The sequence below is a fragment of the Myotis nattereri genome (genome assembly GCF_964212035.1).
Source record: "Myotis nattereri genome assembly, chromosome: 7".
Lineage (NCBI taxonomy): Eukaryota > Metazoa > Chordata > Mammalia > Chiroptera > Vespertilionidae > Myotis > Myotis nattereri.
Genome location: NC_138082.1, coordinates 80175074 through 80202756, shown reverse-complemented (window position 1 = coordinate 80202756; position 27683 = coordinate 80175074). Strand labels below are relative to the sequence as shown.

The 27683-nt window shown below is 36.4% G+C and overlaps 1 protein-coding gene across 3 annotated transcripts in view; it reads right to left on the bottom strand.

Annotated features, from left to right (window-relative positions):
* Positions 1-6397: 6397 nt before the first annotated feature.
* ACTR3 (actin related protein 3) overlaps positions 6398-27683 on the bottom strand; it is a 66441-nt gene continuing 45155 nt past the window's right edge. For all 3 annotated transcript variants that reach the window (XM_081095337.1, XM_081095336.1, XM_081095338.1), the window contains 8 exons: positions 26280-26375; positions 22827-22934; positions 19146-19289; positions 16864-17037; positions 12400-12492; positions 12065-12190; positions 8966-9049; positions 6398-7605 (listed from right to left, as the gene is read on the bottom strand). In XM_081095337.1, coding sequence (XP_080951463.1) covers positions 7510-7605; positions 8966-9049; positions 12065-12190; positions 12400-12492; positions 16864-17037; positions 19146-19289; positions 22827-22934; positions 26280-26375 — 921 coding nt within the window. In that variant the 3' untranslated portion in view covers positions 6398-7509. The remainder of the gene's footprint in view (positions 7606-8965; positions 9050-12064; positions 12191-12399; positions 12493-16863; positions 17038-19145; positions 19290-22826; positions 22935-26279; positions 26376-27683) is intronic.

Here is a 27683-nt window from a genome sequence, read left to right as displayed (position 1 = left end):
TAAGGACTAATGTTGAGGTGTAACTTTCCGTTTTATAAAAGGTGAAGAGAAATAGGAAACGATCAAATACTATACTTCTTTTTTAGATATATCATTGGCAGGTGAATCCACAGGCACACAATTCAAATGTAACCCAATGTGAGATCATTAGAAGACCCTTGATCTTGAGGTTATTAAAATATATGTATGTACACATAAGGGTTGAACCACTTCAATGGGCTTGAAAGACATGAATTTTTAAGACAGCTATAAATGGATACGTAAACAGAATTTTAATTTGTGCCAAATATGTGACATTTTTAAAGTAGTCATTACTCTGTGTCCTAAATATTCTCTTTTAATTATTGGAGCAAAACAGTGAGTCAGAAATACCATTTCTATATGTATTTTCTGATCCAGATAACTTTATTCAACAAGTATTTGAGCATTTGACACATGTCAAGAATTGTATTTTATAACATTAGCAGAAACCTCACTTTTATTTGTAGTCTAAAAATGCTTTCCCAGTCTTTAAAATCAGTTGTGGTACTTTCTGATTCACAAAAGCCCAGTTATGTCACTGGTAAGTTTCTTTCAGTATCAGTGAGATCTGAAATACGGTACACAAATTTAGCACCAATTTAGAGATTCATGGCCCAAGCGTGCAAGAGCTCAGAACAGTCTCAAGTTCCATCTGTTACTCTGAATACAGAGTCCTTTTTTCCAATTCAGTCTCAAATAGACTTGCTGAGTTTTAGGCTCTGGTTATGAGCTCAGCGCTTCAGCCTGGTAACTCTGGGCCTCATGCATGGTTTGGTAGACATATATTGCAGTTTTTTGATACCTCTCTCCTCAGTAGCATCTAACACAATAATGTTGATATTGGTTCTCCCAACAAAATGGGTCAGAGAGGCTAAGCAACATTGCTAAGTAAACTTTGAAAAAACTTTTAATAGACCATATGCTACTCCATATAAACAAAAATAATTATTACCAACAAGTCCTATTCTGCCACTATTTATGTGGCCTTTGTCAGCCAAATCCCTTCAAATGTTTTCTCATCTGTAAAATGTAGGACTAGGCCAGACTCTGAACATTCCACAATGCAACTTATGTCAAGTGTGTGTGTGATTTCAACCTTAACTGCAACAATTTTTAAGTTTTCCTGTCAATGTTTGAGTGGCAGATACCCTCCCATCTTATCCCCTACTCTTGCTTAGTCACATCATGCTCATCCTTCCCACGAGTGACTAATTGTTATACAGGTGGTTTCTTTGATACCTAAAACATCTTCCCCACCTACACTCCATCTACTAAATTTTCTTCATTTTCCAAGCTATTGGAAAAGAGAAATCAAGTCTATTCTAGTAGAAACTATCCTATATAAAGTAATTTAGTCAATTCATGAATGTACTATTACATGACATATCAACTAAGCATTGTGGCACCAAAAAACAATGTACTCTCAATAAAAGATGTATGGTTCCAACTCCTGTATTGACTCTCTAGTAAACCTCCAATTAAAGATTAACAATCTACTGCACCAGTGACTCACTCATTGAAAATGGAGAAAATTTTACATCATCATCCCTAAATTAATTGGTTTGAAATGGGAGTTAGAGAAAATAAAAATTGTCAAATAAAATCCAGAACTGGAAATTAGTAGTGTTTCTGCTGTTGATGTTCAATGTTCAATGCTATAAAACATTTAAAGGCATTTCAATCAGATTGTACAATGCTGTCTTAGAGTATAACATTCTTTACACTACGGAGATTTCAAAATGATGACCTAATCAAACTATTAAAGAACTACATCAGAAAATTCATGATCACTTTATAATCCCCGTGTGTTTTGTTTGTTTTGTTACTCCTCACGCGAGGATACTTTTTTTCCATTGATTTTTAGAGACTGGAAGGGAGGGAGAGAGACAGAAACATCAATGTGAGAGAGACACATGGATTGGATGCCTCCCAGTACCCCAACCAGGGCTGGGAATCAAGCCTGCAACCAAGGTACATGGTCTTGAATGGAATCAAACTTGAGACCCTTTAATCCTTGGGCTGGCGCTCTAACCACTGAGAAACAGGCTGGGGCAACCCCCGTTTTATGTAGATTATCGATGTTTAAGGCAAAAACTAGAATAGAAAAATGTAATAACCCAGTGTTATTTTCTGGATATTTTCAAAGGGATCAAAGTTGTATGCTCAAGTAATTCAAAGTTTTAATTTCAAAATGAAAACTGATTTTATTCACTCATTCACTAATCTATCAAACACATTCACTGAACCACTACTATGTGCCAGGCAAAATGTAAGGCACTAGAAATACCAAGTGAATAAGACAAGAATTACTTTCTTCAATCATTCAATTGTATACAACATTTATTATTTTAAGAATTTCAGGTGCACAAAAAGTATTTTTAAACCATCATCACTTTAACTTTCATCTTACCTGAGTTATTTTTTTTCTCCTCAAAACTACCAGCACCATTATCTTTATGAAGAGAAATCCTAAGCTTAGTGATCTCTCAAATCTCTGGGCAAAATACTTCTCACTCCTGTGTCTTTACTATTAGACTAGCCACTAAGCTCAGGACAGGATGTTATTCATCTTCATGACTGTGCTTGAACCATAGCACACAATCAAGAAATACCTCTGGGATTAGAGGTCCAAAACTTGATACTACTATATAGGTAATATACTGTACATCAGGGGTCCTCAAACTATGGCCCGCGGGCCACATGCAAATACAAATATTGTATTTGTTCCCGTTTTGTTTTTTTACTTCAAAATAAGATATGTGCAGTGTGCATAGGAATTTGTTCATAGTGTTTTTTAAAACTATAGTCCGGCCCTCCAACGGTCTGAGGGACAGTGAACTGGCCCCCTGTTTAATAAGTTTGAGGACCCCTGCTGTACATGATTGTAGTGTAAAACTATTTTGGCTCAATATCTGAGTTCCAATGAAATGTATAAAAGTGACCACAAGGGTTGGAACACTGGAAAACAGTAAATAATCATTTGCTAAATCAAAATAACAACAGTACTTTTCTTCTATTTTTTCAGTTGTCATTTTTCCTAAATCATTCATAACTATTTTTGGTCCCCCTTTTTCCTGCTCCTGTGATCACTGGAACAATGTTAATGCAATTCTAAATTCAGATAGGTGTTATTTAATTTCAGCTGAGTTCCAAATGCATGCGTTAAACTGGGTTATGGCATGGAGATTACCAAAGACAACCCCAGACTTTAATTTTTTGTTGTTAAGATTCTATCAAGACCAAGCAGGTTGTAACAAAAGATCTGGTATACTGAAAAACAAATTAAACAAGAGGGATGAACATTTACACAGTGCTGAGTTATCAACGAGTAGCAGAAATCCTTTTTCAGAGATCTAAAAATTTCCCAGACCCTCCAGATCTAAACATTCTCGCTTAAGGTCAACTTAGATGTAGTTATGTCATTAATTAGTACTGCCCTGGCCCAGTGGCTCAGTCAGTTGGAGCATCATCCGGTTCCATACACCAAAGGTTGTGGGTCACTGTAGCCTGGCAGCTCCTGCATTGAGCATCTGCCCACTGGTGGTCAGTGAACGTCATAGCGACTGGTCAGATGAAGGGAGGGACACTTAGCATATTAGCCTTTTATATATATAGACTACATGCCCGGTGCACAAAATACATGCATTCGGGGGCGGGAGGGTCCCTCAGCCCGGATTGCAAGAGAGCGCAGGCCAAGCCGAGGGGCCCCACAGCAGCAAGCTAACCTACCGGTTGGAGCATCTGCCCGATGGTGGTCAGTGCACATCATAGTGACTGGTCAACAGGTCAACTGTCTGCCCCCTGGTGGTCAGTGCAAATCATAATGACTGGCCAACTGCTTGACTGTCTGCCCCCTGGTGGTCAGTGCATGTCATAACGAGCGGTTGAGTGGCCTTAGCATATCATTAGCATATTACACTTTGATTGGTTGAATGGCCAACCAGTCAATTAGCATATTAGGCTTTTATTATATAGGATATTTTCTAGGACTTTGCTATAGAAACTAAGGAAAGAATAAAGAACATAACAGCCTATTATCCTTATAATTCATATTATTACTTATAAAATATTTCTAGAAATAACTGCAAGAACAGTTATTTCAATCTGGTAAGGTAGCCTGGAAAACAAACCAAAAAATTGTATGGGAGACCTGAATAGAGCTGCATTACCTCATGAGAAAGGAAGATAGGTCAGAAGAGGGTGATTACTTGCAGTATGTGCTATTTACCAATGTTTAAGAAATAAGTTGTGAAAACTTGGTTACTAAAGAGTAGGCATCAAGTTAGATAACTGCCATCTATTTTATTTCTGTCCAATATTTCCTATTGATCAAAGCCCTATTAAAAATAAAACAGCTAGGTTATTATTTTCAGAAATCACAAAAGTTGCATTGTTAATATAGATATCACCAATACCTAATATATAAATTAAATTAAGGTCCAGAAAGTTATCCAAATTATATAAATGTTTCTTGTGCTTAAAAAAAAAAAAACAAAACAAAAAAACTTGAAGGAGTTGTATCCCAACTTGTAGATTCAGAATAAAATTCCAATGTAAAGGGTGTCCCAAAATTCATGCAAGTAATTTTGATAGAAAACACAGGTTTATAATTGAAAATTGTAAATTTTTTGATTCATACAGTATAGAGTATAGGGTTATGTATGGAATAGCGTATCGGGTAAATGGCCTCCACAGCTTTGCTGGCACATACGCACTCTTTTGTTGAAATTTTCCATGACCGTTTTGCATAACTGTGGCTGAATTTCGATGAGGCTCATTTTCATCTTGATGGCTTGGTTAATCGACAAAATTGTCGCATTTGGGGTTCAGAAAATCTACGAGTGATTGTTGAGAAACAAATGCATCCACAACATGTCACTGTTTGGTGTGGATTTTGGGCTGGAGGCATCATCGGACCATTCTTCTTCAAAAATGCGGCTGCTCAGGCAATAACAAAAGAGTGTGTATGAGCCAGCAAAGCCGTGGAGGCCATTTACCCGATATGCTATTCCATACATAACCCTATACTCTATACTTTATGAATCAATAAAAAAATTTACAATTTTTAATTATAAACCTGTGTTTTCTATCAAAATTACTTCTTGCGTGAATTTTGGGACACCCTTTACCATGCTCATGCAGCCTGACATCAAATTAGTGTGACAGTCCTGAATTCACCTTGGCCAACCTCTACACATATATAACCAAAGGTGCTATAAATTGGAAAAATGACACATGACGACAGGAGAGAAATAAGAGCACTGTTTCTACCATATTGATAGCTCACTCCTATAAGCACTTGCAGGGCAAAAGGCATATTAGAGTCCTCTTGTTTTCCTAAATAAGCATGAACTTAAGAGAAAACATTTGACCTTCACATTCATATCAGTTAAGAACATATTTCAGTATGTATGAGATTGCAATCTGCAGCTTTGTAAATGTGTCTTCTGAGCTTATTCATTTATTATTCAACCATCTCAGGTGCAAATGACATTTATGACAATGCTAATGACACTTTATTGAGCCAGGAGCATGAAATCTGTAATGTTTATCAACTTAGGTCTGTATCAAAAGGTATTTGCAACAGTATATATAGTAAGCTCCTATTTGTGTAAAATAAGGGAGGCTATATTCATTTCAATATGCACAGAAAGTGACAAGGACACACCGACATTTCTAACAATGTAATGATGAGAAAATGAGACAGAACAGTTTGGTGAAGGCCAAGGGATGGGGACGTGGAGGTGGATGGAGATAGGCAAAGGGGGGAGGGAGAGGTAAAGGGGAGGACACCTGCAATAATGTCAACATTAACAATTTTTTAATAAATTAAAAGAAATGACACAGACTAGGATGGGAAAGCAATCTACTTTCACTATTTAGTTTTTTTAATAATGCTTATGAAATATTTTTCAAGTAAAAAAAGATATTTGATACTGACACTACTACTACTATAGGACATATAGTTTGTTCTTTATACCATACTCAAAGAATTAAGATTCATATAAATAATATAATTTTAAATATCCAGATTCATTCTAAATAAAAAATAAAGTTTACTCCCCGATTCTATCTTTATATTAAAAATAAACAACAAAAACACTTTGTTCTTTAACTTTTGGGTAGAGCTATACTAAACATATGTGTTATTTTCATGGGTAATGAACTTCAAGTGTTCACTGGTATTACTGCTTAAATCTTTCATCTTTGTCTTCTATAAATAACCGGATAAAATTTGAAGCTCACAAGAAATTTTCTATCATATACATTATAGAGATTTCAATGAATCCCACTATTCTAACAAACAGATATAACATAAAATACTTAAGCACAAAGTAGAATGACAATGCTTCTAAAAAAAAAAAAAAACATTAGAAAAGGTAATTCAGTTTAATTTATTTTCATCACGTTTTCTTCATGATCCAGAGATTTTTAAATGCAAAGAAAATTAACTTTTCATGATATGTCAGGGACTGGCACTAAAAAAATTTTCAGACTGCAAATGAGTTATACAAATGAAATATCAAATGGAGATCCAGTTATCAAAATGAAAGCACTCAACATATTAAAAGTTCACAATTATTTGTTTAGAGCACATAAAAAAGTCAGCTTGCTAACCAACTGTTTGATTTTAAAGAACTATTGCAGAGATTTGAAGAAAATAGATTAGTTAACACAAAGATTAAAGAGCTTGAAACAAGTATTAAAAAGAAATCTGTGCCTTTATTAGAATGGTGTTAGGCTTTAAATATATGAATTTTGGTAATTCATTTTTTATAAGAAATGACACTACAGAACTGCAATACTGGTCCAACAGTCTTGTCTTTACTTTTCCTTTGAAGCGACAAACAGAATGCGAATAATCAGAAAGCACTAGCAGGCATCAGTTAATCCAAGATACTAGCTTCTTAGTTCCAAAAGCACTTGCAAAGAAAACCATTGGGGCAGCACAGGGGGATGGCAGCAATTCATAACTGGAATCCCACGAGCATGTGTGTACATCAAGTCTCATGAGGCTATTTTTTGAATTTATCCTTTACTTGGTCACTTTTTTGTACTCAAATACTAGTTTTTCTTTGACTTTTTCCTCAAAGTATAAAAAGTATGAAATATAAACAAGCTCTTGCATTGCACACTTAGAAGTGCACAATTCAAGCATTATAGAGCTATCTACATACTGATAAATCCCATCAAATCTTGGATAATTCAATAATATACAAAATATCAGGACACAGAAAGAACTAAAACCCACTTCTTTGTTACACATAAGATTCAAATATTCAACCTAAAGAAAAACACTTAATCATTTTGGCGCTCCTCTATATTCGCATGTTGATATATTTATTAAAATATTCCTGTATAATTATGTTTGGTCTTATTATTTCAAGTCAGGTTTAAAACTTCAAAACCAGCCATCCAGACAAAACAAGTAATCAGAAAGATTATTTCTTTCCCACCTCCCTAACCCCAATAACTATGAAGCCAATTTTACGACATGACTCCAAACACTGGATTGTGGCGACAAATGCTAGGTCCAATTTCTTCATAATCCTTTTTGGTGTGGCATACTTGGTAGAACTCAGGCTGAAAATAAAAACAAGAATTTTCATAAAGATCAAAATTCTATCCAATTTTTAATATGCTTTAAAATAGATTTGTTAAGTCTAAAATGTTTATTAGTAGTCCATCCACAGTACTTCAACAAAGCTTAGAAATTCCAGCTTTAATTTAACCATGACTTAAAATCACCTATACGTCTAACTCAGAATTAAAAAGGAGCATTTAACTTATGTCCATCAACCTCCTCAACACCTATTTGTCTTAGATTTTGAAATTTTGAGGAATGGAAAACTGATTCTCAAATGCCAAGACTACTCTACTGAGACTTTCCTAAACTATATATTGAATCAATAATCTACAGAAGCAGCATTAATCTGAAGTACCGACAAATCACTCTCAGTGATGCTACAAAACTTGTACTCAATCTCTTTCCTCACTCAAGATCTGGTATAGACAGACTATTCAATACTCTCAGTTATCTAGTTTCTCAAAGGGCAAAGCTACAAACTCAACTAGCTATATGGCACAAGTGAAGACAACTAAAATTAAGAAAGAAAATACTTTTATCTCTTATTTTTAAATGGTTTTAAATTCAAGTTTGTATAGTTTTCAATAATTCAGATAAAAGCACCTTAATTTTATTTAATACTCTGTGCACTATGAGATAAAATACCAATATTTTGCCGAAGCCGGTTTGGCTCAGTGGATGGAGCGTCGGCCTGCGGACTGAGGGGTCCCGGGTTCGATTCCGGTCAGGGGCATGTGCCTGGGTTGCGGGCACATCCCCGGCGGGAGATGTGCAGGGGGCAGCTGATCGATGTTTCTCTCTCATCGATGTTTCTAACTTTCTATCTCTCTCCCTTCCTCTCTGTAGAAAATCAATAAAAAAAATATTAAAAAAAAAATACCAATATTTTATAGGCTAAAGATGTTAAAATACCTTTTTAAGAGGCTTTAAGATGTTTTGGTTTAGGAAGAGGACTCTCAGAATTCCCTTTACTTAATTTAGACCAGGGTACATCCTATCCAGTAAAACATTACTCTTAACTCAATATTTTTAAATATTTGCACAGAAAAAACAATGACCTGCTCATATCTGCATTACCACAGGGTTCAAATAAGTTCAAATAATTTTCCCTACAGATACATTTAAAAATTCTAAAGGCTCGCTCTAAAAAAATGTCCAGCAAGCAAAGAAAAATATGGACATTAAATTCAAATGATTTGCACTTTTTAAAAATACTATGTGCATACATATACAATTTTAAAACTTTAAAACATTTTTTAATTTCTCATTTTTCTAAAATTTTTAGGTATTCAAGGATTCTTCTATCTAAAAAATGAAATAAAATAAAATTATAAAAGTAAGCTTCTTCTCATTTACCGTGGAAGCCAGCATCGATCCTCCAAACCAAACGGCATATCGCTGCATGTGGTGTGTAATGACTTGCACATCAATTGGTTTTGGCTAAAAAAAAAAAAAAAAAAAAAAATTAAGATCGATTCAATAGTATATTAAAATAACAGTTTCTTTGGATCATTTGCCTTAAATATAAATGTACACAATCAACTGTAATGTTTCACATACTTGAAAATAAATAAATAAAACTATAAAAGATGTGCGAGGCACACTGGGCAGAACAACAGAGTAGAAAAATATTAAGCTCATTTTTTTAAAAGCATAACCACACTGAAGTTGTGGACAGAACTACTCCAAGTACCCTGTGAACAGGATTATGACTATGCCCTCAGGCTGAAGATAAAACTACACAAACACTGAACTCTAGTTAGCAGGCCTACTTCTCACAGTGATATGAACCAACAATTCTGAAGCTCCTATAAAACATAGCCTGGATAGAGCAAAAACATAAATATATTATAGATAACAGAAGCCAGTTTCCTCTCTGTCCGAGAGGGCATTAAAAATATGGAAAGGTAAAAGGCTAGAGTGAACTTCTGGTATTCTGGAACTGGCAGTATCAGCATGAATTCAGCTTTTAATTTACATAGAGTACTACATATAGATGTTCACACACACACACATACACACACACACACTAACTCCAACTGCCAAGAAGGCTTAGAAACAGTGACACCCAGTAGCAATGAATATACTTAATGTCCAAAACTTGATTTCCTAATAGCATTTTCCACTAAAATGAACAAGGGTGACTTGGGGAGAAAAGGGCTGATTCCTGGATTGGAGAAGAAAATATAAAGGATGAGCCTGGAATATCTTGCTGTGCCAGAAAAGTAAGAAAGTGCTTGAAAAATACTGGGACCATATCAGAAAAGCTACTTCGAATGGCTCCCAATGGCACATCTGAGAAAATCTGAACATCAAAAGTAATGACATTAATAATATTAATATTGATATTAAATCACAATTATATTAATGATATAGCTATGGAATAACATGAGAAATCAGTTTCTACAGATATGAATGAATGAATGAATGAATGAATGAATGAATGAAAAACTCTTCCATAAGTAAAATGAGACTAAAAAACATAAAAGGAATGATGGAATTTGCAAAATACCACTTGGCAATTACCACAGTAATAACTATCTTAGGAAAGAAATAAGGGTGTTAATACTAGTGGTTAAAAGTTTGATGAGTATCAGGATAGTTACAGAGTCTGAAAGTATCTTCCCATATGATTCGCATTACATGTAAAAAATAATAATAATAATCACCTTATAGTAGAAAAACCTGAAAGACACACCTTTAACCAAATGATCTAAATTAACATACGGGACAAATCATATCATCTGTCCAGAGATAAATGCACTGAAAGGACACAACATCACTTCTGTGCATAATCTGAACCTAATCACGAAGAAACATCTGACAACCCCAAAATGAGAACCATTGCAAAACAAATGACCTCTACTCTTTAAAAACATTAATGGTTAAAAAAGACTAAGTAATTATTCCAGACTGAAGTGACATGGTAACTAATTCAAACATGTAATCCTGGACTGTATCCTAGACCAGAAAAAATATGCATTTTTCCTTTTGCTATAAAAAGAACAATAATAATAGAACTGATGAAATTTGAATCAGATCTATAACTACATAACATATTGTATTCAAGATGAATTTCCTGATTTTAAAATTGTGATATCCTGTTTTGGGGAAACACACTTTAAACTATTAGAAGTAATAGGCCACCATATATGCAACTAATTCCAAAACAATTCAGAAAAAAATGATTTTTGTATGTATAGGAATATGTATATATTTGTGTGTGTGTGTGTGTGTGTGTGTATATGTATACATAAAGAAAATATAAAATACTAATATTTGGGGAATCTAGGTGAACAATATATAGGAATTCCTACTAGGTTTTGCAACGTTTCTGGTAAATATGAAATATGAAATTATTTCAAAAAAAATGTTTTCAAACTTACAAGTCATAAAAAGATGCGGCTTATTATTATTTTTCTTTTTTTGGTCTAAAAAAGCTATTTGATTGCCATTAAAAATTACAGATTAAAAAGAAATAATGCCAGGTTTAGATACAGATATATAAAGATTTATGAAGACCTATAAAATGACTATTGACAAAGGGGAAAGAGGGAGAATCCTCTATCAAGTTTTCCCAGTATCACTAGATGTCAGTACAGCACTGATCAGCAAAACCCGGAGGGGTTGGGGGGGAAGGGGAAGATCCCTCCTTTCTAATTAGAAATGTACCAGAAACTTAGAAATATGTTAAACAATTTTACTTTATTGAAATACTGAAAAACAGCATTTATTTTCTCACTTCAGGTAGCTGTAATGAATCCACTGATCTCTTTTCACTTAGATTGTCAAATAAAAAAATGACAACAATCAACACAACAGCCATCAGGTATGAATGAATCAAAACTGTATCAATTTTTTGGTCAGATCATCAAAAAATATATTTTTTGGGGGGGCCTGCAAAATTATAGTAATTAGTTTATGTGTGCCATGAAATGAAAAAGGTTGAAAATCATTGAACTCTTAAACATAATTTTTAACGGAACTTCAAGGGGGTAGGTTTAAAATAATCAAACTTTAGGGGCTAAAAACAGTCAGCTGTCATGTAATTTCTCAAAAGGCAGCAAACTCTACAGTGCTGTATTTTATTGTAAGTAATTTTGACTGATTGTAGTATACCTCACTCTTGGTAATTTTCCAGTTGAATAACATGTGTTTTATTTAGCAACATATCCTCTCTGTTAAGTTTTGTGTCAATGTTCTACATTTAACAAGGATGAAACATAAATCTCTTTCACAGCTACAAGAATATTTTCCAAAAACGTAGACAATATCCTAGAGGAACCAAATGATCAAAAATATAGATATGAATGTTTAATATTAACCATTCTCCATTAGAATATCCAACAGTTCCTCTTATTTTTCTAAATAAAAGCAAAAGTTGGCAGACATTTCCCATCCTCATTATAATAATCAAGGCACCCTCAACCTCCCCAATTATAGAAAAAAACCAACCTTCAATCTACCGCCACTCAATTCCTCACTTAATTTCAGCCTGGCATCCACAGTTCTTTTCAAATCTCTTTGCAAGCGACGTCCGAAGTCCCTGAACATGGTTGACCCTCCAGAGAGGACAATATTCTACATCAGTGGAGAAAAATAATTAAGTAAGCAAGCATGACCTTTATTTTAAAAGAATAAAAAAAAACTAAAGATATAAAAAATGGTAATAAAATCCAATTATATCCTTTGAAGAGAGGTGTTTTAAATGTCATATTCAACAATGGAAAGAAAATAAAGAAGCTTTTAAAAGTATGACCTTGAATAACAATTTAGCTGTAAATACTGACCTTGTAGAGAGGACGTCTAACATCAATAGGACAATTCTGAATTACTTCATCTACAACTTCTGAGATAGGTTGAGTAAAGTCTGGATTAGCAAACTGAAAAGTAAGTAAAGTTGGATATATAACAGAGATTAAATCACTACTGACTTAAATGTCACAATTAAAAATGAAGTTTTAAAAATGTTATTATTTTTAGCCACAATGATTTAAACTATCAAATGACTTTCCATCTCAACTCTACCTTCCTAACCAGTCTGTTTTAAAAAAACAATCTGAAAAGTTATAATACAAATGTACCTACTACCTCATATAACCTCTACAACCTGAGAACCTGTCAACAGCTTAAGATGTTTAATTCTCAAAACCCGGACAGAAAATATTAACAATATGACAGAAAATATGTGCTATTATATTCATTTTAAAAAATGTTATCAATTTGTTAATACAGAACTTGCAAATTCTCTATACTGATCTTTGTTAACCATACTCTTCAGTATTTAACTAAAACAATAATACGCACACATGAGATACTTTCCCTGCCTTTAAGATAGTTTACCTGCTATACCATGAGCAAGTAAAATGCAGGAATAGGGTCATTCATTCCTGTGCTACTGTTAGGTGGAGGGAGCCCCCAGGATCAGATGCATGCAGATGTGTAACGAGATAATGGACCCTCCCTGGAATTCCTAACAGGTCAGCATGCCAAAACAGATGGCCACACAGATACCAGCTCCTCCCTGGAATCCACAATGACCCCCACACAGATACTGACTCTTTCCTCAATACCGTGCAGCACCCCCCCCCCCCGCACCCCCCGCGGTGGGAACTTCCTCAGCTCATGCCCCCGCCCCTCATTAAACACCTGTATAAAAAGAAACCCCCCTTTCCCTGTTGACACAAATCCACTGGCCCTGCCTTTGGGGTTCCTGGGTCGCCCTGGGACGCAGATTAAACCCTTTTCCTCCTTACTGACTCAACTCTCTGTTTCCTACGCTGCTTCCTGAGCCACCTTACAGCTACATCTCTGTGCCCTTCTCACAGTTTTTAATCAAGAATATACAGAAATGAAAAATTTATAGAACATTTAAATCTTCCCATAATCTGGATCCACACACACAAAAAATCTGATTTAGAAAGAAATTAAGTCTGATTTGAATATATCTTTTGAAAAAGCTCAGGGACTTTAGTGCTGTAGAACCCCAGGTGACAAGTAGAATATGAAGTAAAGCAGCAAGCAATGAATATTTAGTAAATAAATGAAGGAAAAAATAATTCACAGTAAACAAATTAACAAATTGTTGAAGGTTATTCAATGCTTTAATACTAGAAGGCTCAACCTAGGGTCCCTATTAAGAATATTTTTAGGCCTTTTCTTTCACTTTCAGCAAAAGGATATCTTGCTTCCAAATGCTCCCTGATAAGGTCTTCATATTACCTCAAGTGGCTATCAGAGGAGGAATATTTTTCCTCTCCTCTGAAAAATTTATAGAGAATACACCCAATGAAACACAACAATCCAAATAGTTTTGTCAAAAATTTATAATTTCCTTAAAAAGAAAAAAAGCAAAGTACTAAACCCATTCCTCCTAAAAATAGTTCTTGTATTTGTGATGAATTTAACAGTTCAAAAATAAATATCCTTACTCTTTCGGACATTTTATCTTCAATTGTTCAAGTTCAGATGCCCATCCCTTCATCTAATCAAAACAAAAAAACAGAGCGAATCCTTCAAATGACAGAGGAACTATGACAGAAATATCTAAAACTACAGAAGAATCTTAAAATTCACTTGGGAAGTGACCCAGTTAATATACATAAAACAGGTCTATTCTCAAAAAAAACAGTGAACACACATCCTATCCTATATAATAAAACCCTAATATGCTAAGTGTCCAGTTGTCCATTCAACCAATCAAAGCATAATCTATAATAATAAAAGGGTAATATGCTAATTAGGCCGGACGTCCTTCCTGACGAAGCCCAGGCCGGAGGGAAGCCAGCCTGGGTCCCAGGTACCTGAGGGCGGCCCAAGAGAAACAGACTGGGTCCCTGGTCCCTGCGGGGAACTGGAGGAGGGAAGCAGCCCGGGTCCTGGGTGCCTGCCAGCAGTCAGAGGAGGGAAGCCTGGGTCCTGGGTGCTGGAGGGAAGCCGGTGCCAGCAGCCAGGGGAAGGAAGGCTAACTCTTGCACAAATTTTCATGCATCGGGCCTCTAGTATGCTAATGATATGCTAAGGCTGCTCAACTGCTTGCTATGATGTGCAGTGACCACCAGGGGGAAGACAGTCGACCGGCCTATCAGTCCCTGTGATGTGCACTAACCACCAGGGGGCAGAGGCTCCGACTGGTAGATTAGCTTGCTGCTGGGGTCTGGCAGATCGGGACTGAACGAGACTGACCAGACACGCCATGGAGCCCTCCCACGGCCCCTCCCTGGCCGGCCAACTTTCCATGTCCCTCCCCAGACCCTGATCGTTCACCGGTGGGGCCCCTCGGCCTGGCCTGTGCCTCCTCACAATCCTGATGCCTCGGGGATGTCGCCTGGTTTCAGCCCAATCCCGCAGGCCCAGGGACCCCACTCGTGCACAACTTCGTGCACTGGGCCTCTAGTATCTAATATTGTTCTCTCTCTCTATTAAAAGCACCACTAAAGATAACTTTTTAAAAGGCATAATCCCAGGAGGTCCACACTGTAAATTCCCAACTTTGACCTGTCACCAAGGCAACAAGCTGCCTCTATCACACCATTCCCCTAAAATTGTTCCCCCAGAACACCAATAATCTGGATGCAAAAACCCATGAGTGCTTCTCAAGTTTCCTCTATTACTATACTGTATCAATGGGCACTACTATTTAACCTCACTTCTTCAAATTCTCACTTCTTTTAATGTTAACACCACAATCCTTTGGCTCAGCTACTCCATTTCAGCATTCTTCAGTATTCTTTGCAGGCTCCTTACTCTGCCTGTCTATAAAGTGCTGGTGTTGACGAGGGGCCCACTCTTCCCCTTATTCCCACTCCACATCCTCTCCCTGACCATTCTCTTCCTTGTTCCGTGTGTGTTGATAACTTCACATTTATCCTCACTTGAAAAACACTACAGTTCAAAATCCTTAGAACCCAAGTGTTCATTTTGGAATCCTTTAAAGACGCATAATAAAGTCATGTCATGTTTCCACCTCACCTATTCTTCCCTTTCACTTTCACTGTTCCTAATTTGAGTGGATGGCACAATATCTAAGTACGATACAAACCTGGGAATCATCACAGATTTTTCATATTCTTACTCCTCTCACATCTAAGCATCAGTAAGTCACGTTGCTTACTCACCTTCTATTCGTTCTCTCTCACCTTCTTTCTCATTCTCATTGACCTACTGACATTTAACTTTCATCTGAAAAACGGCAATAAACTCGCCTGCTTCCAACACAATTCACACCTCTATTCCAATCTATCCAACCCAGTACAACCAGAGTGCCATTTTTAATACTACACATAAATCTGTGTCATTTCTATGCTGAAATTTTCTGCATGACTACAGAATCCAGTAACTCCTTTACATAGCATATTAGTCGCTCATGAACACCAATCTGGATCTATCTCCTACTACTCCCTTCCTTTATACTTTTGTTATCTAGCTCTCTTATATCTCAGGACCTCTACCCAGCTTATTTCCTCTGCCAGAAATATATTCCCCTAGCATACCTGCCTAACAAACATCCCCTCATCCTTTCAGTCTTAGTTCAACAGTTATCTCCTCTAAAAAGTTTCTCTGGTTCTCCCAACCAAACTTAATGCTCTTTGCTTCCATTTCCTCACCTGATGCATGCATCCATTAAAGCAACTATACCTATTTAGGTATTCATCTCTCTTATTCTTCAAGCTCAGTAAGAGCAAGACAAATTAATTTTTGAACATTTAATGCTTCAACTGAGAGCATGACAATTATATCCACTTATTATTTGCTAGAATAAGCAAGAGTAGGCATTTAACTTTAGTAATTCTATTAATAAAGTTGTTTCTTATAAGTTTTAAGAACCTTTCATTATTAAAAGCATGTATTTTTCATTAATTTAATATAGCCTGTATGTCACTAACATTTCAGAGACAGAGACTATTTTTCTAATAATTAAATATTTTGTGTAGTTGTTTTTTTTATAATGGTGATTTTACATGTTTTATTTAAATGATGAAAAAGTTTAAGGACTCCCCTCTTTCTATGACCCCACATAAGCCACACATATTAAAGATTTCATTCTTCTAAATACATGAAAATAGTAATTATTTAGCCTGTTCTGACAAAGGCCTTTTAAAAATATATACATATATATATACATATATATATGTATAACTATAGCATTTTAGTATACAAAAAAAAGTTCTTGAGATTAACTCTCTTGAGTAATCTTATAGTTCATTGATATTTTTTGCTGAGTATTATAAAAAAATTCCATCTAAAAAAATTACCTCTGGATGAAAGAAGATTTCAGGTCCCAAGAATCTCTCATAACCAACATCAATGGAAAATTCTTTCTTTGAGATAGCATTGATTCCAGTATACTGTTTAATCCACTTCGATCCATCTGTGTCATACTTGTTAAATTCTTTTACTAAATCTGGGCAGACATAACTATAGCGCTCCTAGAAAAACAAAGAAACAAGCAATTTATTCCTCTTGTTTTAGGAAAAGTACAAAAAGGGGGGAGGGGCATATTTTCGATAAACCAGAAACAAAAACATCTTTAGAAAATAAAATTAGGAAATTAAGCTGAAGAAAATTTTATGTAGTAGAAATAAAGAGTTCACCTCCTGGCTTCATATATGAATAGACTGATTTATAAATGAAAGAATCAAGTTCTACTATTTCAATGTTATTTCATGAAAATATTCAAAAGTGTCTTCCAACATTTTATACTGTTTTAGTAATTAATGGACTCTATATTCTAGAGAAGAGAAAGCATAAAATATACAGAACAAAAGAATTATTAACAATTGATAAATCCACACAAATTAATGTAGATCCTTAGCAGGAACAAAAGTGATTATAGTCTAAGTAAATAAGCAGAAGAAAAAAGGCTGAAAATATAAACTATTCTTTTTTTTTTTTTTTTTTACTATATTTTTTATTGATTTTTTACAGAGAGGAAGGGAGAGAGATAGAGAGTTAGAAACATCGATGAGAGAGAAACATCGATCAGCCGCCTCCTGCACATCTCCTACTGGGGATGTGCCCACAACCCAGGCACATGCCCTTGACCGGAATCGAACCTAGGATCTCTCAGTCCACAGGCCGACGCTCTATCCACTGAGCCAAACCGGTTTCGGCTAAACTATTCTTTTTCACTATATCACCTGCACAACTGAATTGTTGCATATTTGGTTATATGTCCCAGGAAAAAGCTATCATCTAAAATGCAATTCAAAATGTTATGGGTTATAATATTCTATTTGTAATTTATGGATTTCTGACTTCCAACCTCATTATTTCTTTTTAAAGAAAAATACATATTTCATATATTTTTACATATCAATTATTCTACCCAAGATAGATACAAACATTATTATTGATAATCAAAGGACATAAAGGGAAAGAATATTAGAAAACAAAAGGCAATTTGGTTAAGTTATATTAGGTCTTCTTTCTCCAAACCTTGAAAATAGTAATTACATAGTAATGATCTTTCCCCGGCCAGGGTGGCTCAATGGTTGAGCATTGATTTATGAACCAGGAGGTCACAGTTTATTTAATTCCTGGTCAGGGCACATGCCTGGGTTGTGGGCTCGATCTCCAGTAGGGGGTATGCAGCAATCAACGATTCTCTCTCATCATAATGTTTCTCTCTCTCTCCCCCTCATCCCTTTATCTCTGAAATCAATAAAAATGTATTTTAAAAAAAGAAATTATCTTAAAAAAAAAAGACCTTCAGAATGAGCATCAGTAGTCTCTAGAATAGATTTAATTCAAACTCCAGATTTCCCAAAACTGTTAAAACAGTAGTGTTCATATTGTTTACATATTTAAGAATAATGTCACCAACTGTAGAGAGTGATGTTTGTCAGCCATTTAGTAATTCCTTTACTATCTATAAAGTAGTAAATATTTTCATTCCTAACCTTTAAAGAGAATCATATAAAGATAGGCAAATTAATGAAGTTATTTTTGCCAGGTTAGATTTCCTTTTACATATTCAAAACATATGTGATAGGCCCACTGAAAATTTGTAGGTATGTTGACAAATGATAAATGTAAAAAATGGTGCTCAGTATTTTGATAGTTTGTATGAAACACCGAAATAATGAAGACATATGTAGCATACAATAGAATACTTACACAGCCTTCACATTTTTCTATTTGCCATAAACACCTGAGCTAACTATGCGAAAATCAATCAATTAAATCAAAATAATTTTATAACAGAAAACTTTCCAAATAAGGAATTCAATGAAGAAATTGAGATTTGAGGAATATGAAGTGAACGAATTTATTTTACAAAAGGAAATAATCATGGAAATGTATGTTAGTCCTCTCAAATGTTAAGATGTGAGGAAAAAAGAATTGATAATCCCCCAAAATTTCCTTACAAAAGATAGAGAACACACACACACACACACACACACACACACGTAATTAATAATTTTTAACTGGCTAACACGTGTTTTTTTTAAGTACCGTTCTTAGGAATTTTTCATGTTAGTATTTTAAATTTGATTTTTAATTTCTAACTGAATTACACCTCATCACTCTTTACCTTTACTGCCTTAGCAGTTTCCAAGGATTGCTCTGGAGGGATTCCTACTTCTCGGTCTCTCAGCAATTGCTGAATAAAATACGTTATGTCTCGTCCTGCAATGGGAATGTGCTTAATACAGCTGCCAATCACATAACCTTCAGCCTAGAGGCGGGAAAAAGAGTATCAAATTTATTGTCAATGTTTTCAAAATTCATATAATCTAAATAACTAGCTACTAAAGACCCATAGCTCAGGTTAGTGTAGTCATATCTAAAGTATTCCTTTATCCCAGGATAATTCTTCTAGTCTTTATTTCTCAATTGTATTCCTCATAGTTACTTATCGTAGAATTTTTAATACTATACAGTAACAAGAATGAATGGCCAGCAACTTAATATTCTCTCATTGATAAGAGTTTATAACCAAGACTGAAATAACTCAATAACTTAGAAATAATGATTTTCAGAAGTAGTAATGTTTTAGATAATAGACTTCAGATGAGATGATTTTTAAATCTTCTAAAATTTCAATAAAAAATTTAGATTTCATTGTAGGAAATTTGATCATTAACTCAAAAGCTGGCTATCATTTTTCCCAATGAATTAGGTACCAATTTCACAAGCTTCAGACATACCATGTACCATAATAATGCTAAATAATTAAGTTCTGAAGAATTCATAAATTTATTGATCCAAGTCAAAAGAACAAAAAATAATGTAGCAAAATTAAATTTCATTAACAAATGAAATGTCAGAGATGTCCTCATGTGCCCATGACAATAGAGTAGGGATTGAATTCATCCTTTCATCTTAAAAATAAAACAGGACAAATTATATGAAGTTGGTTTTCAGATATTAGAGAACAGGCAGAGTAGAGCAGTGACCCTAAGAGAAGGGAAAACAAACAAGGTGAGAAACATTCCATCTTGCTGCCCAGGGAGAGTTCTTAGGCAGCAATAATGGGAAGAAGAACCCAGCGTCTGGTGGTCTCATTAAGCTGAGGATACAGAATCTGCAAGTCAGACTACTAGAGTGGGAGAAGCTGCACAGAGAGAGCTCTGGAGATCTGAAGAGAATTATCACCTTAGCTGACTAGTAATCATCGTGTGCATGTGAGAAAAATCAAGGCCAGAGAAAGAACCTCTGGAAAGGAGCAGACAGAAAGAACGATTCCCAACTCATACACAGCTGGGAATAGTTTATGTTCCCACTCACCAGAGTTTAAAGACCTCAAACTCAGAGCACCTAGTAGTCTTCAGAAGAATATTGCCCCAACACTGAGGACAGAGTAGGCCTGGACATGCTTAATAATGTTTTAAAGGAGTCCCTTAAAGGATCAAACTGATTCTTAGTCACTTAACTGTGTCCCAAGAAAATATCTTAAAATATTAAGCAAGAAAGGAACCAGGAAAAGACAACCCCTGATCAGGAAGAAAATAAATCAATAGAGAAAGAAGCAGAAATGTCAAAGATATAGAATTAGTAGACAAGGACATTAAAACAGCTAATATACTCCATCTGATCCTGATCAAAAAGATCAATTTAAACATGAGAAACAGAAGCTATAAAAAGACCCAAACAGAACTTCTAAGAACAAAAACACCTGAACTTAAAAATACAATAAATGTAATTACAGCACATTAGACAATGAATAAAAATCATGATCATGAAGACAGAAATAGAAACTCTCCAAAAGGGTACAGAAAAAAAAAGGTTAGAAAAAAATAGAGTATCAGTTAATTATGAGACAACTTTAAACAGTCTAATATACATGTAATTGGAGTTTCTAAAGATCAGGAGGTAAAGGAGGAAAAGAAAAGATATATGAAGAAATAATGGACAAAAACTTCTCAGATATCATAAAAACTACAAATCCACAGGTCCAAGCAGCTCAATGAGAAGAAATGAAGAAAACCACATTTAGATACATCACAATCAAATAAAATCTAGTGAACCTAGAATATGTAAAAAGATAACTTGACAGCAGCCAGACAAGAAACGTTACATTCAAAGGAACAAACCTGAAATTATAGCAGATACTTTCAAAAACAAAGTAAGTCAGAAAACAGTAGAGCCACATCTTTAAAATACTGAAAGAAAGGAAACTACCAACCTAAAATTCTACATTAAGTAAAACTATCTGCCAAAAATGAAGGCAAAATAAAGACCTTTTAAAGTATGTACATAAGTTGAAATAATTCATAGGCAGAGGATCAGGACCATAAGAATATTAAAAACCAACATTCAGACAGAAAGAAATGATGCTAGATGAAAATCTAGACCTTCACAAAGGAATAAAGAGCACTGAAAATGATGTGTAGATAAATATAAAAGAATTGTATGTGTTTTTCAAAATCTCTTTTAAAGATGACTATTTATTATAGGCTGACTTGTGACCTGTCCCTCCCAAAATTCTGTTAACATGCTAATCCCCAATACTGTCAAAATGTTCCTGCCTTTGGAGGCAGGGTATATAAAGAGGTAAAATAAAGTTAAAATGAAATGATTAGAGTGGGCCCTGACCTGATATGACTACTGTTCTTAAAAGAGGAGGAGACTGGAACACAGACACAGAGAAGACATATGGTCTACAAGAGAGCCCTTGGAAGTCAACACTGCCAACATCTTGACCTCAAACATTTTAGCCTCCATATCTGTGAAAAAATTAATCCTTTAATTGTTTAAGTCACTCAGTTTGTGGTACTTTGTTATGGCTGCCCTAGCAAAACTAATATACAACTTACAATGAAACAAATTAATAATATACTATTGAATAAATAACATGTAGAAGTAAAATGAATGACAATACAGACTAGAAAAGTTATGAAATCTAGAATATTATTTGGAGTTAGATTGTGATAAGTTAAAGTTGCTTACGATAAGCCCTGGAGCAACCACCACAAAGAAACAAGCAAATGACAATACCAAAAAAATATAGTATAGCTAGTAGGTCAATAAAGAAGTAAAATAGAATTATAAAAATAACCCACTAACTCACAGAAAAGAAGAAAATAATGATCAGTATAAATCTGAGCTGTCATTTTGAATCTATGAAGCACAGTAAAAAAACTAATTTGTCATTAAGATTAGAAGCACAAAGGCCTTGGCAAAAAAATGCTATCTCAGACAATAATCCAATCTGATGCATTTTTCTTAATATACTTTACTAAATTTAAACCATGAAGCCCAATCATATCTTGAGCTTTTTATTTAAAAAAAAAAAATAGTTCCCTAAAAGTCATTAATGGTCATTGCTCACAACTAACTGCCATTTTGTTAATGTACACACCAGTCTGAAATGTGTTAAGGATGAGAGAGACTATCAACTGGCTAATACACACAAAGACACATCAAACTGGAGAAAAGAATTCCAAGTTTAAGAAAAGAAAGATATATTTTTTCATTCCATATACTCCAATTCATCATTTCCCAATTATAAATTAGAAACTATTGCTAAAAAATTTCTAATTATTTCCTAATAGTAGTACAAACCTATAGCAAAAGAAATATTTTAGAATTTGTTTATAAAATTTTAACAATAATTTGAGCAAAATACAACTATAGTTGAACAAATGGCCAAATCACAGCTAATTTTTTAAGTATAATACTTAAAGTTTTAAAAAGTGGTATTAATTCATATAATTTAATTTGCCAGATGTGTAATTTGATGTCCTATTCAGTAATTTTAAAATATTCTTACCACAGGAATGACATGTGTGACACCATCTCCACTGTCTATTACCGTACCAGTCAATGTCCGTTCCCCTACTTGTCTTGAGGTCCAGGATGCAGCTAAGGCAAGAACGGCCTTGAATAAAAAGAAATAAGATGGGCAAAAAAGAAACAAAGACAGAGAGTTAAAATTACATATATTTTACTGGAGTATTTTATTCAATTTTAAATGTAGTATGCCTGGAAAGAAAATATACAAAATTAATTTACACTATGCAATCAAATTATTCACATTCTACATTTTATTAAGACAAACTTACAAGTTTATATTTGCTTTCAGGGACATATTTATAAATTTTCCATATTTCAGTGAGAGCCTTTTTTCTCCTAAAGCCAAAAAAATGTGGAAGACTAACATGAAATTGTATAGTATAAGATTATCAAGACTTAAACTGTTTATATGGGATAGCCTGTTACAAACAACAAAGCAAGAGAAGCGCACCACCAACCACTCAATCACCAGAATTATTCAATACAAGTATCACTCTTATAAGATTATCTCCAAATTTTCTAAGTGCAATATGCATCTAGGGATATGTAACAACTTATCACAGAAAAGCCCTTGCACACTTCCAAATACTATGATATAATTACAAAACAAAGTTGATGAGGTAACATTTTTCTGTGAAAAATTGTGGCATAGGCAATAAAGTATAATTCTTTAAAAAAGGAGTTTACAAATTAAGAAATTAACACAGCTAGTTCATTTTTAAAAATCTGTATTTCATACAATCCAAGCCTCAAATAAGATACATGACTAATAATTAAAAACAGAACAAAACTGGCTTTTTAAAATCTACTTGCAATATAAATAGCTGAAAAATGGACCTAGAAAGATGTCTAGGCTGACCGCCAATTATAACACAGGATCACACTACAAACATTGTGTGCCACCAGAAGTATAAAATAGTTTATATACTCATTAAGCATCTGTGATATGCCAGGTTATCACCCTTACTATAGGGTTAAAAAATAAGAGGTAAGTTCTGATCCTGAGGGGTGGGACAGAAGCTGTACCATATAGGTATACATACAAATTAAGTACAATAAAGTATCGCAGGAATTTATGATATATAGGATACAGAGAGGCACAAAGGAGAAGGTGGTCAAATACACATAGCAATAAATCAGTCAAAACAGACTGTAAAAAGAACACAATGAATGTTCTAAGGATAAATGAATACACACACACACACACACACACACACGAGACCCAATGCACAAAAATTCATGCATGAGTATGTCTTCCTTCCCCTGGCTGCTGGCACCCGCTTCCCTCCCGCACCTGGGACCGAGCTGCTTCCCTCCGGCCCCGGCTTCGTTGGGAAGGATGGCTTCATCAGGAAAGACGTCCGGAATGACGTCTGGAAGACGTCCAGTCTAATTAGTATATTACACTATTATTATAGACTAGAGGCCCGGTGCACAAAAATTTGTGCACTCGGGTGGGGGGGGGGGAGGGGGTCCATCAGCCTGACCTGTGCCCTCTCACAGTCTGGGACCCCTCGGGAGATAATGACCTGCTGGCTTAGGCCTGCTCCCGGGTGGCAGAGGGCAGGCCTAATCCCTAGGTGCAGCCCCTGGTCGGGCTCAGAGCAGGGCCGATTGGGGAGTTGGGGCGCCGCCCCCGTCATGCACAGAGCAAGGCGGATTGGGAGGCTGCGATGCCACCCTCAGTCACGCTCAGGGTAGGGCCGATTGGGGGGTTGGGGCTCCGTACCCTGTCACGCACAGAGCAGGGCCCATCAGGAGGGTTGGGGCTCCATACCCCGTCACGCACAGAGCAGGGCCCATCAGGGTGGTTGGGGCTCCGTACCCTGTCACGCACAGAGCAGGATCGATCAGGGGGTTGGGGAGCTTCCCCCTGTCACGCACAGAGCAGGGCCCATCAGGGGGTTGGGGAGCTCCCCCCTGTCACTCTCAGAGTAGGGGCAATAGGGGAGTTGGGGCACCGCCCTCTATCACCCACAAAGCAGGGCCGATCAGGGGGTTGGGGCGCCGCCACTGTCACACTCAGGGCAGGGCCAATGGGGAGGTTATGGCTCTACCCCGTCACACACAGAGCAGGGCCCGTGGGGTGGGGGTTGGGGCGCCGCCACTCTCAAACTCAGGGCAGGGCCGATGGGGAGGTTATGGCTCTACCCTGTCACACACAGAGCAGGGCCCGTGGGGGGGGCGGGGGGAGCGGTTGGGGCGCCGCACCCTGTCAAACACAGAGCCGCAGGGCGATCAGGGGGTTGGGGAGCTCCCCTTATCAGGCACAAAGCAGGGCTGATCAGGGGGTTGGGGCGCCTTCCCGTCATGAACAGAGCAGGGCGGATAGGGAGGTTGTGGCCCCGCCCCCTGTCACACACAGAGCCTCAGGGCGATCAGGGGGTTTGGGCGCTGCCCCCTGTCACGCTGATCCCGGTGCCAGGAGGCCTCTCGGCTCCGCTGATCCCAGTGCTGGGAGGCATATTACCCTTTTACTATATAGGATGGGAGGCATATTACCCTTTTACTATATAGGATAGAGGCCTGGTGCACGGGTGGGGCTGGCTGGTTTGCCCTGAAGGGTGTCCTGGATCAGGGTGGGGGTCCCCACTGGGGTGCCTGGCCAGTCTGGGTGAGGGGATGATGGCTGTTTGCAGCTGGCCACACACCCTTTAGGGTGGGGGTCCCCACTGGGGTGCCTGGCCAGTCTGGGTGAGGGGCTGAGGGCTGTTTTCAGGCTGGCGGGTGATTGAAGCTCCCAACCGCTCCTTTTTTCTTATTTTTTTTTATTCTGGGCCAGCTTTAGCTTTGAGGCTTGGCTCCAGCTCTTAGGCCTCCGCTGCTGAAAGCAGGTTTCTGGCCTTTGTTTACCTTCTGTATTTGAAACAATGTTGCGATCCTGCTGGCTGAAGCCTGGCAGACTAAAGCAGGTTTCTGGGGTTTTGTTTAGCTTCTATATTTGTAACATAGTTTCTTAGAGTTGCAGCTCAGAGGCCGGCAGCGGCATGCGGGGAACGTTGGAGTCCTCCGTCACTGAAGCAAACAAGCCTCATGTTCGCTTTAAGCTGTCTGGCTGCCGGTCGCCATCTTGGCTGACAGTTAATTTGCATATCGCCCTGATTAGCCAATGGGAAGGGTAGCGGATGTACGCTAATTACCATGTTTCTCTTTTATTAGATAGGATATGAAGTTCCTGACATGGCAGAAACACTCAATGAACTTTAGTTCCTTTTCTGTCCTATAAAAGGATCTGAGTTAACCAAAAACCATTAATATACTTTAACACTTCTTTTCTACTGACTAAAACTCAATATCCTATAATATGATTTCTAAATTATCAACTCAAGAGAGAACTAGGATATGCTTTGAGGTTATAATACATAGACAGAGAATTAAACCAGATTAAAACTTAAGAATCCAGAGTCTCTTAACTTATGAACTTGCTTACCTGCACAGCAATGTACAAGCCTGGAACATTGAAAGACTCAAACATTATTTCAGCAGTATATTCCCTGTTTTCTGGAGTATTCAGAGGAGGTTCAGTCTATTAAATTGAATAACATTTTAAATAGACAATATCAGATTATTTTGATAACTTAATAGACAATTTTAAATGAGAAATAATTTATTTCAAACACTGTATTTAAAAGTCATTAAAACTTAGAGGTAAAGAGAGACACAGTCAAAGAAAAATATACAGAATTCAAACAGATCTAAACGTATGCAAAAATATGGTTATTCACATAAAAAACAGGTAACTGAATTCCTGTCACACCACTTGAAGAATTAAACATTGAGAAAGGGAAGGAAGGAAGGAGGAAGAAGGAAGGAGACCCAATCAAATCACCTTCTAAACATGGTAATGAAAAACCTCCAGTGGTATTTGCTACTGGAAGAATCATCTATGCATTATTTATAGCAGAATGTACTTGATCTGTGTACAATTATAGTAAACTAGAGGCCCAGTGCACGAAATTCGTGAATGGGTAGGGTCCCTAGGCCTGGCTAGCGATCAGGGCCAATCCGCAGGGTGACTAGCAGGGTGATTGGGCTGCTCCTGCTTGCACCCGCCTTGGCTGGCCTGGCACCACCTGCTCGCCGGCCCCACCTCTCGCTGCCACCATAGGTTGGGGCCTGCGGGCAGCTCCTGCGTTAAGCATCTGCCTCCAGGTGGTCATGTGCATCATAGCAACTGGTCGCTCCGCCAGTTGTTCTGCCATTTGGTGAATTTGCATATTAGGGTTTTATATAGATAGATAAGTCAAGATTCTACAAATTCATGGCACAGCTTCCTGAAAAAAATGTTATGTAAGTTACATAACTGTTAAGCGACTATAAAATGGAGATATTTACATAGTTCTCTTCAGTTTAAGTTATGTGGCTGCACATATCACTTAGAAACTTGTATCTGGGTTAAGTCTGAGGCAAAGAGGACCTAGGGAACAGCAATGACAATCCCAGATTTCATTTTTTGCTTATGTCTCAAGATCATTTAATTCATTTAAATTATTAAAGTTGGAAACTGGGTAAAACTGATTCTTATGAGTCTGATATGACAATCCAATCCTTTTTGTTATCTCAAATATGTAAAGTTACAAGGCAAAACTTTTAAACTTAACACAAAAGAATTATCTTTTTGACCTTGAGGAAGGCCATGGATTCCTTACATTCACAGAGCAAAAATTACAAAAAAAAATGATAAAACTTGAATTCATTACAAATTAAATGTATTTTTTTCAATTTTAAAAGGCCTTATAAAGAAAGTTTAAAAAAACTAAGCAGGAATAGAGTTTTTCACATGTAAAACTTTTAATAAGCAAACTGCCTGATGTTGAGAGAGTTTGGAACTAGG